Raw genomic sequence first — 18057 nt, forward strand, 5'->3', positions numbered from 1 at the left:
GATGGGGTCTCGTCTAGCCAAGTGCCGGCCGTAAGTAGGGTACACTTTGTGGATATCAGCAGACACTTCCCACGTGGCTCTCGTGTCATGCCAGAACCACGGTCAAAAAGGTAGGTCAGCACTGCATTTTTTTAGACCAGTATAATGCCAACAGCAAGTTCAAAATAATGAATTCAAGGATACCTAAAGGCACTGGCAAAGGGGCTGAAAAGCAAACATTTTCCACAAGGTTTGCTTATGTTTTATGGGGCGTGCTTAGTAACAATACCAAGACTGGCTGGGATTCTATTTAAGAGTAGAAGATAAATCTCCAGATCCCTTTGACACTTTTCTGGTCAGGCCTGGCTCTAGCATGTATTTCATGAGACAGAGAAAAGGAAAGGAGCCTCCGGTAAACTTGGTTTCACCTGACTCTGAAGACCATCTTTAGGTATGTTTGTCAAGAGGCAAAATCTTCAGATCAACGGCTCAACAGATCATTAGCAAAGTTCTGTAGTAACTATCATTTAGCATAAAATCAGATGTGTGTCTTAAGGTTACCCAGGAGTATACCTATTTTTAGACCAGAGTATTTTTAAAGGGTACTCTATTTTTAACTTGTAAGAAGCTTTAATAAGCCAAGTCACTTAGTTTATTCCTTAAAGATGTAAACTTTAGAGAAAGAAATGCTGAAGTACGGTAATTTGGCTTCGTCATGGCTCGGCTAAAGGATGGTAAGACAACTATGCAACCTGTTCATCCAGATTTTCCTGCAATTCAGTTCCAAAAAGATAAAGATAAACAAGGTGAAATAACATTGCTTCCTCTCTCATATGGATTTGAAAACTAACCAAAATGTGAAGCTTTGGGATCCATGATTTTAACTTAGTAAAAAGCTTAGGTCTAAAAGTGGGTGAACTGAGTATAGATCGGAAGCCTGGAAAAAACGTCTGTCCACTGACAAATGACAGGGAAACAGTGTGTATATTTCATCCTATCTTGGCAGAGACTTCCTTTTCTTTGGGAAAACAAAATCCATAATAACTGGTCCTGGACCATATTTACCTTTCTAAGCTATAATAAAACATAGTACTAGTTTGTATTATAAATGGCAAAAAGCCATTTGAATTTTACTTACTGAAGTAGCCATTATGTAAAGCTCACTTCATAGTCTCCTTTCTTTTTCATCAATGTTGCACTTGTAAGAGAATCCTGTGAATAACAGTTATGTCTATTTCCATCTACTAAACCAAGGTGGTAGGGTATCTTCCTAGAAGTAGACATTTTCCGTCTTTGGAAATAAAAGCAATCACGAGGTAGCTTATACCTTTCAGGTTAGCAGAGTTAAAAGTCTTTGTCAACCAGACTTATCTCCCTTTTTGGCCCCTTTATCTAAAAGAAGCATCATTCTCAAGGAATTTCATGCCCTTAATGTTGTTTTTGTGGTCCCAGGCAGAACAATGGGGGAAAAAATCTATCTTAAGAATTAGTAAAAGAGGTAATAGATGTTCTTAGGAGAGACAGCAGAGAGGCTGATAAAGATATAGCAATTAAATAGTGGCCACAGCAGAAATATAGAAATTTGGAGTTTATACATTCTTTCATTTTTTTTTTAAATATTTTTTAACGTTTATTTATTTTTGAGACAGAGAGAGACAGAGGATAAATGGGGAGGGTCAGAAAGAGAGACAGACACAGAATCCAGGGCAGCCTCCCTCCAGGCTCTGAGCTGTCAGCACAGAGCCCGACGCGGGGCTCGAACTCACGGACCGTGAGATCATGACCTGAGCCGAAGTCGGTTGCTCAACCGACTGAGCCGCCCAAGTGCCCCTTTAATTTTGTTTTAATGTTTATTTATTTTTTGACACAGAGAGAGAGACAGAGCAGAGACAGAGGGAGATACAGAATCCAAAGCAGGCTCTAGGCTCTGAGCTGTAAACACAGAGCCCGACATGGGGCTCAAACTCACAAACCACGAGATCATGACCTGAGCCGAAGTCAGACGCTTAACCAACTGAGCCATCCAGGCACCCCTCATTTTTGTTTTTGAATAATGCTCTGGGATTGGAAAAAAATGGATAAGCTTTAAGTAGAGATAATAAAATACAACCCCAATTCCCAAACCAATGAAGGTCACAGGCTTATTTTAATACCATTTTGATTATTATATTGCATCTTGTTACAAATGGATGGAAAAGGAAGTGAGTTAGCATATAAGGGGTGGCAGCCCCTTTCTGCCTGGTCCTTTTGAGCACGTCCCTCCCTAGAGGGCTTGGAATAATTGGGCCAAACCATGATTTCGTGGGAAAGAATCGCATTCCTCATTAAATCTGGGATCGATGGATCAGCTGCCTGCCTTTCAAGCATCTGGAACTACTGCTCTGGGGGAAATATAAAAAGTGCTGGAAAACAGCCAACTTTTCCACAATCCTAGATACCAGAAAGTTACCCCATTGGAGACCAAAGCCGCATCCCCCTCCCAATTCCTGTCTGTAATTTCTGACTTTACTTCCTCTGACCCACATTCCTTCTTCACTTGCAGGTTAATAGGGAACACAGGCATGGCCAGACAATCTTGGCTTCACCTTAACAGACAGCCGAACTGAGGCACAGATCTCTCCATGCAGTTAACTCTTAATGGAGCACCAGTTACAGGAAAGGAACCCAAAGGTCTGAGCGATTCCATGGTGACCCACTAGCATGAAGAACACTCTTTTAACCCCTTCAAAAGAATTTGCATGAGAATCTAGAAACCACCAGATGATAGGATATCTTTCTAGAAGTAGACATGTTCTATCTGGAAAATAAAAGCAATCATGACGTAGCTTATACCTTTCAGGTTAGTGGAGTTAAAAGTCTTTGTCAAACAGACTTAGCTCCATTTGGGGGATATAAGGGATATATAGATAGATATAGATATAGATATAGATATAGATATAGATATAGATATAGATATAGATATAGATATAGATATAGATATAGATAGATATAGATATCTTCCCTCTTGCCTGGCTGTGCCACATTACAGTTCCTCACCACAATGTCCTCCTAAACTGTCCACAAGCCCCAGGGACTATTATTTGGGCATCCCATGAGCCTCTCTGCCTGCCTACAAGGTGTCTGTTTTGTTTTTTCTGCTTCTACTGTGGCTGGGAGTGCGTCCCCACATCCTGGAAATGCTCTGCTGACAGCTACCAGTGGTGATACCTGCTCCCCCAGGCAGCAGCCCTCTGGTCTAACCTCAGTGATCAAGTTACGCTGACTTCTTAAAACAGGGAAATGCCAAGACCCCAGGCCCTCAAAGCTGCTGTCACCACAAACTGCCCCATAGCTGCTCATTTTCCCCAATCGTGGTGACAAAAGTGCATGCCGTGTGTGTGTGTGTGTCTAGAACCCAGATGGGCATGGTATAATTAAAAACAGAAATCAGGGGCGCCTGCGTGGCTCAGTCGGTTAAACGGCCGACTTCGGCTCAGGTCATGATCTCGCGGTCCGTGAGTTCAAGCCCCGCGTTGGGCTCTGTGCTGACAGCTCAGAGCCTGGAGCCTGTTTCAGATTCTGTGTCTCCCTCTCTCTGACCCTCCCCCGTTCATGCTCTGTCTCTCTCTGTCTCACAAATAAACATTAAAAAAAAAATTTTTTTTAAAAACAAAAACCAGAAATCATGTTGTCAAGTCACCAGAAAAACAATAGTTAGTGGAACAACAACTCAAGATGTTCCCTCTTCAACTTCCTTGTCTTCCTTTGGCTCGTTGCCTTCCTTGCCTTAATCTAAAATTCACCTGGAAATTAGCTGTTATCCCCCCCTCCCCTGCATTCTAAATAAGATGAGTCTAAGTCTGCATTATACATTCGCCTTACAAGTTTGCCTTATATGTTTGTTGTCTTTGTGTTGCCTCAGATTTGAGACTTAAACCAGTAGAGGACAAGAAAAACGATTAGATAGCTGATCCTCAAATAACATGGGTTTAGAACACACAAGTCACTTATATGCTGATTTTTTTTTATAAATACAGTCTGCTACTGTAAATATATTCTCTCTTCCTTATGATTTTCTTAACATTTTCTTTTCTCCAGCTCACTTTATTCTAAGAGTATAGCAATACATATAACATAGAAAATATGTGCCAATGGACTGTTTATATTATCAGGAAGGCTCCCTAAACAGTAGGCTATTAGGTTAGGTTTTGAGGAAGTCAAAAGTTATGTGCAATTTTTCGACTGAATAGGGGGTCAGTGCCCCAAACCCCTGAATTTTTCAAGGGTCTGTATTTAATTTTTTAGTGCCCTAAAATATTAGACAAAGCTATTATCCTCATCTATCCAAAATATAACAATAAACCAGGATGTAGGTCACATAAACTTTTTGAGAAGCTCAGTTACATGTTACAAAAACCATGCTCTGAAAGGTGTCAATAATTTGCAACATCAAAAAATAAAGGTAAAATACATAATTACATTAACAAAAGATGAAAAGCCTTTAATGAAGCCTTTCATTAACTTTAAAGAAGTTAAATAGATAACACTAATAAAAGTTCCTAATAAAAACAGGGATTAAAAAAAAAACACCCAAGCATGAAAAATTTTACTAAAAACCAGTAATGAGCATGAAACTACACTGAAGCCATTTTCAATGAAATTAGGAAGAAGACAGGAATTCCCAGTTTTACCTGTTTGTCAACACTGATTTAAAGGTTTCAATTAATGCAATTATTTCAAGAAAATGAAACAACCCTTATAAATATAAATAAATGAAACAACCCTTATAAATATTATAGAGACAAATATCTTTTTTTTTTTTGGTAGGTGATAAAATAGCTTTAGTGTTTGCTAAGTAACATTTGAATTAATTAAAAATTTTGGTAGAGAGACTAAATAAAACCACTCAAAATCAAGCCTGTCTTTATCCTGAAATAGCCAATTAGAAACTGAAATGGGATTTTCCCAAAAATACAAAATACTTAGAAATAAATTTAATACGAAAGTGCAAATTCTAAGTTGGGAGGGGGAAGTGAGGGACCACACTATATAGCATCATATTTTTTTCTTTTTTTTTCTTCTTCAAAGTTTGTTTATTTTTTATTTTTTTACTTTAAATTATACTTATTATTATATATTCATAAAAATAAAATTATAATAAAAACACATATTGATTATATAAAGTTAGAGAAATTACATAGCAAGAAAACAAATTTTCCAGTATTCCCACAATCTAGACATAACTATCATTTACATTTTATTGGATTTCCACTAGTGCTATAGTATCTTATTAAAAGTCAAAAACAGATCAGCCTTTTGGAAAAAAAAAATAATGAGGGAAGAAAGTTGAAGAAATTCTTAGGTCACAGATATCATCAAAAATAATGATAGCTAATTTTTATTTGGTCCCCAGACATCACTAAATTGACAATCACTAGTATTTATACAGTTCAGAGAAATCACTCAACTATAATAACAGCTAATATTTATAAGCTTCCACGCTGTTCTAACCACTTTAATGTACTTATTGAATCCTGAGAGCAACCCCAAAGGAAAGTAAAATTATTTTAGCAATAAGGATGTATCTAAGGACACAGGTTCCAAAAAATCTTTGTTGTGAGCCATTATAATCTCCTACCTCTCAAGTCTTTTTTCTCTTAACTGTATGCACACATCCAAAAAGCTTGGCTATCTGGTCTTTTAGGATGTAAGAGAGGAAAGAGAAAATTAGAAGGAGTAAGGTGTGAAAAGCCGTCTAGGGTAACCCTTCACTGATACAAAAAATGACAGTGGATGGAAGGGCCAGGTGAACACAGCCACTCATTTGCTCTTATAATCTTCAAAGTCCCATTGGATCTCACTTGGTTGCTACTCCACAGGGAAATGACTGGTATTCTTAATGGAATACTGAATCATAAGAAGGTAACTTTATGCCCAGCATACTTTTTAAAGCTAACCAAATACACATCCAATTTTGGAATAAATCTATCAAAAAATATTTAAAATGTAAAAAGTGGCTGTCCAGCCATTCAACTGTTGAGCACGAAACATTTATCACGGGTTCTGAATAGCTGGGATTTTATTTCTTTATTTTAATGCTGTCTGTCTTCAATTCACCATCACTGTCTATGGTTCCATTTCTACACAATGAGTTGGGAAAAAAATCTGTTGAATACATTGATACCTTATAGACGCCTCTGGAATATTATAGAACAGTCACAGACACATAGTAGCAAAGGTATTCCCTGGGCTCTGCAGGCTTTCCTTTCACACCATTATGAACAGTCAGAGAAAGATAAGACTATCCCTTACCGTTCCCCTGTGTATCCTGGGCTGCAATGACACTGGCCTGTGGCAACGTCACACGTCCCTCCATTATGGCACTGACATTCTTGTGAACAGTTCTTTCCAAAGCGACCCTGAGGGCAAGGCTGACCACACACTGTGCCCTGCATTCAAAGAGATTTGGAAAATTACATGGGCCTCCAGCCAGGGAAGGGCTAAAGGAGGAGGGAAAGAAGAGAGGAAACAAAAGGAGGAGGAGATAAGGGAACAGGGCTGCAAGATAATTAGATGAAGGGGATTTTAGAACACTCTGTACATCATCTAAAAAATGTTAGGAACTTTAAGTGGACTTATTTACTTGGTAAGCCTAGATCTCAAGATACGTTCAAAGATGCAGAACAGGGGCACCTGGGTGGCTCAGTCAGTTAAGCGTCCAACTCTTGATTTCAGCTCAAGTCATGAGCTCATGGTTCGTGGGTTTGAGCCTTGCATGGGGCTCCATACTGACAGCAGGGAGCTTGCTTGGGGTTCTCTCTCTACCTCTTTCTGCTCCTCCCCTGCTCATGCACTCTCTCTCTCAAAATAAATATTTTTTTAAGAAAAGATGGCAGAATAATCTTAATAAATATCCATATTAAAAAACTGAAGTTTAAGATAAAGTTACACAAAATTATTATGGTAACCTAAGGAATTTATAAATCCTCCTAAGCGTTCTTCCTTGTGTCATACATGTACAATAAGTCAACAATACTTACTGAACATCCATTACATGAATGGCAACATCTGTGCAAATACAATATCCAAATGCTTTACCATATGTTCTAAGGAAAACACACATTATCATTGGCTTTATTTCTTACAAGGTATAATGTAGCATAAGACGGAAATTTTGTGTACCTGGATTAACAGTAACATTGCCTAAGAAGTAGTTCTACAAGAATGAACCTAGACATTTTATTATGAGAGAAAAACACTTTTATTTTCAGCAGGTTGAACAAACATTGGTGGGCCAAGATCAATAGGAAAGCTTATTTCCTGGGAAGAAAAATCAAGAGAGGAACTTGGACATGTTTCCTCACCCTAGAGGCTGCCCATCTTGTCAGGCACTGTCACTATATTTAACCCAATCCTCTGCTTTATATAAACAAGTACCAATAAGTCAGTGAAATACCTTCCCGTTTTCTGCTTCACTTGGCCATATAACTTGGGCTTGTAGCTTATCATCTGTTTATTGGAGTTATTGTTAGAGCAAACAACATTTCCCAAATAACAGGGATTTTTAAACTGTTTTTTTTAACTGTTGCAAGCTGTTGCTTTGTCCTCCTTCTCTCTAAAAAAAGGCAGACTGTGGGCACTCTGAAATTGGAGGCTAGCAAACACCAGATGGTTTTGTAAATGTTTATTCTGGATAGCATAAGAAAATACATTTCCTCTAACTCCTGGCTACCCACAAAGGCAGTTGGTGTGCTAATTAAGTCTCCTCTGGTGGTTTCTAGCTATCTACAAACAGGGAAAGTTCTTCCACAGACTCTTGGAACTGAAAAAGCCTTTGAGAGATGATTCAAATCAATGCCTCACTGAGAATCATCTATGCATCAGGCATAGAGTTAAGCTCTGAGAATCAAAGTGATAAGGTCACAACCTTTAATTAGTTCACAATGTGATGAGGGGGACAGATGAAAAAATAGCTCTAATCCCTCCATTCTAGCACACCACAACAACACCACTGAAAAAACAATATGCCAAGGGTCAATTTGCGGTAAGCAGAAATTCTGGTGAAAATTCTCATTCTCCCAGGGACTGACCCTACCCACATTTTGTAATGGTCCCCCATCAGCTTTAGAGATGTTGTTGAAATATTGTTTGTGAGTAAAGATTAACGTGAGCAAATAGCTTTAAGTAAGGCATTCTTAGGAGTTGAAATGCATGTGTGTGTATATGTAAAAGGTATATATTTCATCTTTGAAAAGCACCTAGAGTAATAGCACAAATAAAATATTGTAGAGAGAAGTATACCTTCGAAGCTCAGCTCTCAATTCACAGATTGAGAAATGACCTGAAGCATTCAGTAAGAAACTTCTACCAAGGTAGCAGCCTCAGAGTACAGACACACTGGAGAATGGGAAGATCCATCTACCCAGTAATTGGGATTCATGGTCCAAGCCTGGGGCTGTCAGTATCCCACACCATAACCATCCCAACTAAGAAGAAAGCTTCAATCTCAAGATGAGGCAACTATACAGACAACATCTATACAATAGTCCTGGAGTAGAATGCCTATAACTCTTCATCCAAAGAACATGGAGCTTTCCGGATACTCTGCTGCCCCAACAAAATCCTTCCCTTGCCAAGAACCAAGCAATGTCCAACAACGGCAAAAGACTGCTTATAAGGAATGAAGAAGAGAAGGAGTCAAAGGTAATTCAGTATTTCTACCTTGGGCAAGAAGAAAGAAATGCTGGTTTTAACGAAGATTTTTAAAAAGCAGAAAAGGAGTAGCCTTTTCTACTTGGCTTGGGTTCAGACTTGGGTTCATGACGAGTTTTGTTTCATTAGCAATGACTTTGATGTGGCTCGAGCCAGTTCAGTACTTCTCAAGAGCTCCCTTGTTCACCCCATCATCAGCCACTCAGTAAAAGGCCCCTCACTCTGACTCCATTGATTTAAGGGGTTTCTTTGGGCTCTGCCTCTAGAACCAGACCTTGTCTTGTCTGTTTACCTTTCTAACGCTCACCTTGGGTCTAATATTTCGTTTCCCCTTGTCTACATGGTCCTCACATCTTGAACTCTCCCTTACTTCCCATGATTCTCCCTGGGATGTGAACTCCAGTTCTCCTTTGCTTCAGGACTACAACAAGGGCATTAGCAGACCAATTCTACTCCATGTCTGGCTCTTAGGGCTCCAGCTTGGGTGGAGCCCAAGTAGATGGTGGCTTCATGTCTACAGGTCATCTGGGTTGGGGTGTTTAATAGGACAGTGACAAATATATGTCTGGACTCAGAAGGAAGGTCAAGATTTGGGAAAAATCAGTAGATGACTATTAAAGCCATGGATCTGGGTGAGATTTTCAGAGATTTATAGTGAGAAAAGAGAAGAAGGATAAGACTGAAACCTAGGAAATGCTGTAATAAAGAGGTGGGAAGAAGAAGGAGGTTAGGAAAAGAGATCTTCAGTAAGAGAAGTAGGAGAGGGGGTTATCAAATAAATGGAGAAAAAGATTATGAAAGGGAGGCGAATGAGCAACAGGGTTGGAAGCTTTGGTGAAGTCAAGCAGAATGAGCACAGAAAGGTCAGCACTGGATCTGATAATCAAGAAGTCTCTTATGACCCTACCAACATAGTTTCACTACAGCTGCTGGTGATAGAAGGGGAGAGTGAAGTGAACCGTTCTCTTAATTTTTGTTTGTTATTGAAGGAAACAGACCTTGGTCGTTCACTCTTGTGCCTTCAAGCAGATGTACGCACAAACCAATGCCGGTAATGACCATATCACACCCAGGTTTCAGAGAAAGCTAGTTGGCAAATCAGCTTTGATATTGAGTGTGTTGCAATGTCGCAAAACACTAAGCCCATGAGACACGACATGAAGAAAGTGTAACATGGTCAAAGTTTGGGAAGTGTGGTGAGTGACAGCTTCCTCTTGGATTTGCATACAAAAGGCTTTGAGAAACTCTGCCATACCTGGTAATAAACCTGGTTCACCTCAATTGTGCCTCCACAAATATATGACCAGATCAGTTGTTCACATAACACTCACTCTGTTGAGAATAATGGTCTCAAAGAACAATAGTGATCCATGGAACTTAATTATAAAAACAATTACAGACATATTTCATTTACTGTGTTTTGCTTTATTGTGTTTCACAGATACATTGTGTGTTTTGTGGTTTTCTTTTCTTTTCTTTTCTTTTCTTTTCTTTTCTTTTCTTTTCTTTTCTTTTCTTTTTTTAACATTTATCCACTTTTTGAGACACAGAGACAGAGTGTGAGCAGGGCAGGAGCAGAGAGAGAGGGAGACACAGAATCCGAAACAGGCTCCAGGCTCTGAGCTGCATAGAGACCGATGTGGGGCTCGAACTCATGAACCATGAGATCATGACCTGAGCCGAAGTCAGATGCTTAACTGACTGAGCCACCCAGGCACCCCGCGTGTTTTGTTTTTTAAACAAAATGAAGGTTTGTGACAATCGTGCATTCAGCATGTTCAGTGATACCATTTTTCTTTTTCTTTTTCTTTTCTTTTTTTTTTTTTTTAAGTAGGCTCTATGCCCAACGTGGGGCTTGAACTCATGACCCTGAGATCAAGAGTCGCACGCTCTGCTAAGCCAGCCAGGGGCTCATTTTTTCCCCCGCGTTGGCGCCATTTTTTTCTTTTCTTTTCTTTTTTTTTAATGCTTATTTATATTTGAGAGAGAGCATGTGAGAGAGAGGGGAGAAGGGCAGAGAGAAGTGGGGACAGAGGATCTGAAGCAGGCTCTGTGCTGATAGCAGAGAGCCTGATGCAGGACTGGAACTCACAAACCATGAGATCATGACTTGAGCCGAAGTAACTGACTGAGCCACCCAGGCACCCCGGCACCATTTTTCTAACAACATTTATTCCTTTCACATATCTGAGTCATATGTTAGTAATTCTAACATTATTTCAATTTTTTTTCATTACTTTTATGTTTGTTATGGTGATCTGTGATCAGCGATCTCTGATGTTACTAATGTAATTGCTTTGTTACGTACATTGGTTTTTTTTAGACATAATGCCATTGCACTCTTAATAGACTACAGTATAGTATAAAATAACTTTCATATGCTGTAGGGAACCAAAAAAAAAATCATTTGACTCACTTTATTGTGGTATTCACTTTATTGCTGTGGTCTAGAACCAAACCCGAAGTATCTCCGAGGTATGTTTATATTTAGATTCTTCCGGTGTTTAACAGCATTGTCTGTCATACACGAGATGAAATATTTCCCTTTTTTTTATCCTGAGGGAAAGTGCAGGACAGGTGGCCACTATGTTTTCCAATGAGGACCCTTAGTGCACTTCAAGATTTAATCACCTTCTGCCTGAAAACGGACGGAAGGCTTCCAGCTTTAAAAATGCTCAGGTCTTGGGGCGCCTGGGTGGCGCAGTCGGTTAAGCGTCCGACTTCAGCCAGGTCACGATCTTGCGGTCCGTGAGTTCGAGCCCCGCGTCAGGCTCTGGGCTGATGGCTCGGAGCCTGGAGCCTGTTTCCGATTCTGTGTCTCCCTCTCTCTCTGCCCCTCCCCCGTTCATGCTCTGTCTCTCTCTGTCCCAAAAATAAATAAAAAACGTTTAAAAAAAAAAAATGCTCAGGTCTTTCCAGTTTTGCCACCTTTAACCATCGGTACAACTTTCCTTTGTGCTAAAGTCTCCTATGTGCCCTTTGGGGTGGGGGAGGGGAGGAAGGGAGCTTACCAGCCAGCCAGAAGGGCAAGAGCATTCTCCGGTGACGTGATGACATATTCCTCCATTTTGGCAGGGGCATCTCTGCTCACACTGTGGGCCGTGCTTGCCGGGGGGACACAGATCCTCACAGCTGAGGAATTGAGGTGTGACAAAAGATACCATTACTGACCCAACCACACGACCCTCAGGTTCAGACACAACAGCACCCAGGACCCTAAAACAGATAGCTTTCTCCGTTCGGAATTCTTCATTTCATTAACATCAAGGTATTAACCACATTGGCTGGAAAGGTCGTTGAGGGGTCACCTAGACCTTTCCTTTCTTTGGGGGTATTTTGTGATGAAACTGTTTTATCTGCTTTTGTTTGTGTGTCTGTTCAAACCTCAAAGGAGACTGAAACACTGGCACAGCCCCTGCTTTGTGTACATATTCCTCATAATTAATATCCAACAATCTCTTCTTGAAACTGATCGTTTTCCATGACTTTAACCCCCACCCTTTTTCTATGAATGAACTTTCCTCGCTAAGGCTTTGTCTTGTCTGCTCTCCTGTAAAATTGGTCCAAGTTTTCCAAAGCCCATTGTGGCCTCGATAAAAACCCGGAAGAGCAATATTAACAATTAAGTCGTTTGAGATGATCATTCTCCCAAAAACCAGGGCTTTCTAGGCTAATGCAGTTTTTCCTTTAGCTCTACTTTATAGCTGTTAATACTGTTGGCAGGAAGTATTTACCTAATCAGCCGCATTTTTTCAAGTTTTAGCTCTGTGATTTACAAGTGTAATTTTCCCAGTAAGAGAATGATATTTTTCTATATCCTACTTTTTTTTTTTTTGGCAAATTCTGCCTCTTATTCTGTCTATAAGCCACTGCTTATAAGTCTGCTTATACAAGCCACTGACGAATGTCCTTCATACCAAATAAAGAAAGTAGTGGAGGTTAAGAAGATGCTCCAATTTGATCCAGAAAGAATGAAACTATCTGCACCCACATATCCTACACAGATGTGATACATTTCTTTCATGTTCACAAGGCAACATATGTATCCACAGGCATTAAATAACCCAGTTAAGCTTTTATCATGGACTATTTCCAACATCTTCCCCTTTTTCTCTTTTCTAGGGCACTAAACCCACCCCAACTTTCTCCAGCTAATTAGTTACCACACAAAGCAGAGCAGCACGGATCATTACCTATGAGCAGTGTAAAATAAATGCACTTGTTGGGGAATCGAAGCAGATCCTCAAATCTGCCCCAGCAACCCCCAAATATTTCCACTCAATGCAACATCCCAGTCCTCTCTGTCTCTGCCCTGCCAGAAGGACAGCATGGAAGCCGGCCCTCCGACTTTGGCTGGGGTCTGATGTTCAAGAGTTAAACAGCAGGAACATCTAGTGGCTGTCACTGCTGATCTCCCCATCTGTGTCTGGAGCCCCGACCTCTCTGTGACTTCAGGCAGCAAGAGAAGCAGAAGCACGGGAAGACGATGGTGGCAGCAGCATGAACGGAGAAGGTGAGAGGCCTCCGCCACATCGCGCGGCCCTGTGTCACTTACAAGGCTCCAGTGTATCCCGGCGGGCAGCGGCATTCCCCCGTGACGTGGTCACAGGTGGCTCCATTCTGACACTGGCATCGCTGGCGACAGTCATTACCGTAGGTGCCCTGCTCGCAGCGGTCCTCGCAGCGCCAGCCCCGGAAACCTGCAGCACAGTGGCAAGCCCCCGTGATGGGGTTGCACAGAGCCCCGTTTTTGCACTGGCACCGGCTGCTGCAGTGGGGCCCCCAGTGATCACCGTCACAGGCTGAAGAGGGGGAAAAACAATGGAGGGTGTCAGAGTATGGGTGCGGGTAAGAGCAAGCTCTTCAGAACCCGCTTTCCTCTCCCCTTGACGAGACGGCTTCATGACCCCTTCGCTGCTCCTCCTCAGCTGGACATCGTGGCTCTGACACCAGCCCAGGCAATGCTTCATAAATGTGACCAGCACTAAGTGGGCCACTTCCAATCAGTCCATTGCTCAAGCAGAGCTACGTTTTCCAGCGTCATGACTTTGCTTGGCCTGTTTCCTGCACCCAGAGTGTTGAGTTTGATGTGGCTAGAGTCAATGGTTAGGCGAGATGTAAGTAATGGGGCGGGGGTGGGGGAGGCCGGCTATCCAGATGGGAAGGTTCAGCTCATACAAGGGCTTAAATGCACACTAAGGAACTGGATTGCATCTTGAGAATACGGTATTGGCCGTAAAGGATTTTGAACAATGAGAGACAATGCAGATTTGTGTCCTAGAAAGGTCATCTAGCCACATTCTGAGGAAGGGGCAGGAAGGAGCTCACAAGAGGCAGGGAGATGGGGCAAGAAGAATGGCAGTAGATCAGGAAGTAAGTGAGGTTCAGGGGCCTGCCTCAGGCAGTGATTCTGGAGACCAAGAGGGGTCCTGCAGGCAGAGCTACTGTGGAGTGGACCCACCCTGCTATAGGTCTAGGCTGGAGTAATCCAAAAGAAAACTGATCTGCTTTCAAGGTGTCAAAGAATGTGTGGATTGGGAGGTAATCAGAAAAGAGAGAAAATTATTGATACAAATACTTAAATTCACTGGCTTATTGGGGCACCTGGGTGGCTCAGTCAGTTGAGCATCTGACTTCAGCTCAGGTCATGATCTCCTGGTTAGTGGGTTTGAGCCCCACATCGGGCTCTATGCTGACAGTTCAGAGCCTGGAGCCTGCTGTGGATTCTGTCTCCCTCTATCTGGCCCTCCCCTGCTCATGCTCTGTCTCTCTCTCTCTCTCTCTCTCTCTCTCTCTCAAATATAAATAACTGCTAAAAAAAAAGTAAACTGGGGCACCTGGGTGGCTCAGTCGGTTGGGCATCCGACTTCACCTCAGGTCATGGTCTCACCAATCCTGAGTTCGAGCCCCTCACCAGGCTCTGTGCTGACAGCTCAGGGCCTGGAGCCTACTTCAGATTCTGTGTCTCCTCCTCTCTCTGCCCCTCCCATGCTCATGCTCTGTCTCTCTGTCTCTTAATAATAAACGTTTAAAAAATAAATAAACTCAGTAAATTTATTTAAACAGTTAGACAAACATGAAACTGAAACTGGACAGCAAAGGAAAAGACAACAGGCACACGAAACCAGGTAAGATAGTAACAGAAAAGAACATTTGAGAAATAGATTTAAAAGCATAATTCCAAAGGAAAGGAAGAATGACTGCAATTCAAGTCGATGAGCAGGAATAGGGGAGCAGGAAAGGAAAAATTTTCAATCCTGAACCTTCTACAAATTGTAAAGGGGGATGATAAGCAAAACTAACTCAATATGCATTGCCTACCCAGCTGTGCATTTATTTACTAATTAGATGCTATAAAAATCACTAGGGAAGAAGCACCCTGCCTGGAGCTCTTAGGATAAACTGCTTTTATGACTTAAGACACAGTTTCACTTCATAAAAATTCTGTAACTTTAACAGATCTAGAATCAACCATTGGAAAACAAAACAAACTAGGCACACAGCAAATAACTTAGGAGATGTACAGGATTCACCTTCCAATATTAGAATCAACCTTTCATTTTCTAACATCAAAAGGTTTAAATGAATAATTTTGTTTTTAATCAGCATGGCTTCGTTCTCATTACCACCTTAATAAACATACTTTAACGCAATTAAAAACAATAAGAAGATTATTGAATCTAAGGCAGATCAAGAAAGCAATTACCTAAGAATTCACAATCATCTTTCACAAAGAAAGATTAGGTAGTAGTTCTGAGATTTAAGCCTCATTGTTATTCATACAGTTGTTTCCTTTATTGCCTATGGATATGGACAAAGAATTTTTTGTTCAATTATAACTCTTTCAATCTAGGAGCTATACTTTAAAAAAAATACACAGTATGTTTCTTTAAACCCCCTAGGGTATCCAAGTAGAAAAGAACATACCCTGTTTTTAAGGTAAGTTACACAATCCTTTGTAACTTGTTCCCTGGTTCATCAATCCTAAGAGTAAGGAACAGCTTCATTCCACATAAGCCAAATCCCTTATCCTATAATCTGAACCAGTCGATTTGGTGATTTGGTTCATCACCGTTCTCTGTATTATAAATGATCTTATTCCCGAAATGTAAAGGTATCCTTGATCCCACTTCTTGCAAGATTAAATACAACCCTCAATACTTTTACTTATTTTTTAAAAGCTATTCAGGGAAGAGGGAAGATGGCGGCGTAGGAGGACGCTGGGCTCACCGCGCGTCCTGCTGATCACTTAGGTTCCACCTACACCTGCCTAAAGAACCCAGAAAACCGCCAGAGGATTAGCAGAACGGAGTCTCCGGAGCCAAGCGCGGACGAGAGGCCCACGGAAGAGGGTAGGAAGGGCGGCGAGGCGGTGCGCGCTCCACGGACTGGCGGGAGGGAGCCGGGGCGGAGGGGCGGCTCGCTGGCCAAGCAGAGCCCCCGAGTCTGGCTGGCAAAAGCGGAGGGGCCGGACGGACTGTGTTCTGACAGCAAGCGCGACTTAGCGTCTGGGAGGTCATAAGTTAACAGCTCTGCTCGGAAAGCGGGAAGGCTGGAGGACAAAGGGAGGGAGAGCTGCTGAGCCCCCGGACGGCAGAGCTCAGCTTGGCGGGAACAAAGGCACTCGCCAGCGCCATCTCCCCCGCCCATCCCCCAGCCAGAATCCCAAAGGGAACCAGTTCCTGCCAGGGAAATTGCTCGCTCCACGCAAACACCCAACTCTGTGCTTCTGCAGAGCCAAACCTCCAGCAGCGGATCTGACTCCCTCCCGCTGCCACAGGGCCCCTCCTGAAGTGGATCACCTAAGGAGAAGCGAGCTAAGCCTGCCCCTCCTGCCCCCGTGCACCTTGCCTACCCACCCCAGCTAATACGCCAGATCCCCAGCACCACAAGCCTGGCAGTGTGCAAGTAGCCCAGACGGGCCACGCCACCCCACAGTGAATCCCGCCCCAGGAGAGGGGAAGAGAAGGCACACACGAGTCTGACTGTGGCCCCAGCGATGGGCTGGGGGCAGACATCAGGTCGGACTGCGGCCCCGCCCACCAACTCCAGTTATACACCACAGCACGGGGGAAGTGCCCTGCGGGTCCTCACCACTCCAGGGACTATCCAAAATGACCAAACGGAAGAATTCCCCTCAGAAGAATCTCCAGGAAATAACAACAGCTAATGAACTGATCAAAAAGGATTTGAATAATATAACAGAAAGTGAATTTAGAATAATAGTCATAAAATTAATCGCTGGGCTTGAAAAGAGTATACAGGACAGCAGAGAATCTCTTGCTACAGAGATCAAGGGACTAAGGAACAGTCACGAGGAGCTGAAAAGCGCTTGAAACGAAATGCAAAACAAAATGGAAACCACGAAAGCTCGGATTGAAGAGGCAGAGGAGAGAATAGGTGAACTAGAAGATAAAGTTATGGAAAAAGAGGAAGCTGAGAGAAAGATAAAAAAAAATCCAGGAGTATGAGGGGAAAGTTAGAGAACTAAGTGATACACTAAAAAGAAATAATATATGCATAATTGGTATCCCAGAGGAGGAAGAGAGAGGGAAAGGTGCTGAAGGGGTCCTTGAAGAAATTATAGCTGAGAACTTCCCTGAACTGGGGAAGGAAAAAGGCATTGAAATCCAAGAGGCACAGAGAACTCCCTTCAGACGTAACTTGAATCGATCTTCTGCACGACATATCATAGTGAAACTGGCAAAATACAAGGATAAAGAGAAAATTCTGAAAGCAGCAAGGGATAAACGTGCTCTATCATATAAAGGGAGACCTATAAGACTCGTGACTGATCTCTCTTTTGAAACTTGGCAGGCCAGAAAGGATTGGCACGAGATCTTCAGTGTGCTGAACAGAAAAAAATATGCAGCTGAGAATCCTTTATCCAGCAAGTCTGTCACTTAGAATAGAAGGAGAGATAAAGGTCTTCCCAAACAAACAAAAACTGAAGGAATTTGTCACCACTAAACCAGCCCTACAAGAGATCCTAAGGGGGATCCTGTGAGACAAAGTACCAGAGCCATCACTACAAGCATAAAACATACAGACATCACAATGACTCTAAACCCGTATCTTTCTATAATAACACTGAATGTAAATGGATTAAATGCGCCAACCAAAAGACATAGGGTATCAGAATGGATAAAAAAACAAGACCCATCTATTTGCTGTCTACAAGAGACTCATTTTAGACCTGAGGATACCTTTAGATTGAGAGTGAGGGGATGGAGAACTATTTATCATGCTACTGGAAGCCAAAAGAAAGCTGGAGTAGCCATACCTATATCAGACAAACTAGACTTTCAATTAAAGGCTGTAACAAGAGATGAAGAAGGGCATTATATAATAATTACAGGGTCTATCCATCAGGAAGAGCTAACAATT

General features: G+C 42.0%; 1 protein-coding gene across 2 annotated transcripts in view; it reads right to left on the minus strand.

The window, feature by feature from the left end:
- The window catches only part of MEGF10 (multiple EGF like domains 10), a 187649-nt gene that overhangs the window by 55997 nt on the left and 113595 nt on the right, over positions 1 to 18057 (minus strand). For both annotated transcript variants that reach the window (XM_058737309.1, XM_058737318.1), the window contains 3 exons: positions 13226 to 13472; positions 11682 to 11802; positions 6271 to 6407 (listed from right to left, as the gene is read on the minus strand). In XM_058737309.1, coding sequence (XP_058593292.1) covers positions 6271 to 6407; positions 11682 to 11802; positions 13226 to 13472 — 505 coding nt within the window. The remainder of the gene's footprint in view (positions 1 to 6270; positions 6408 to 11681; positions 11803 to 13225; positions 13473 to 18057) is intronic.

Source organism: Neofelis nebulosa, chromosome 1 (assembly GCF_028018385.1).
Source record: "Neofelis nebulosa isolate mNeoNeb1 chromosome 1, mNeoNeb1.pri, whole genome shotgun sequence".
Lineage (NCBI taxonomy): Eukaryota > Metazoa > Chordata > Mammalia > Carnivora > Felidae > Neofelis > Neofelis nebulosa.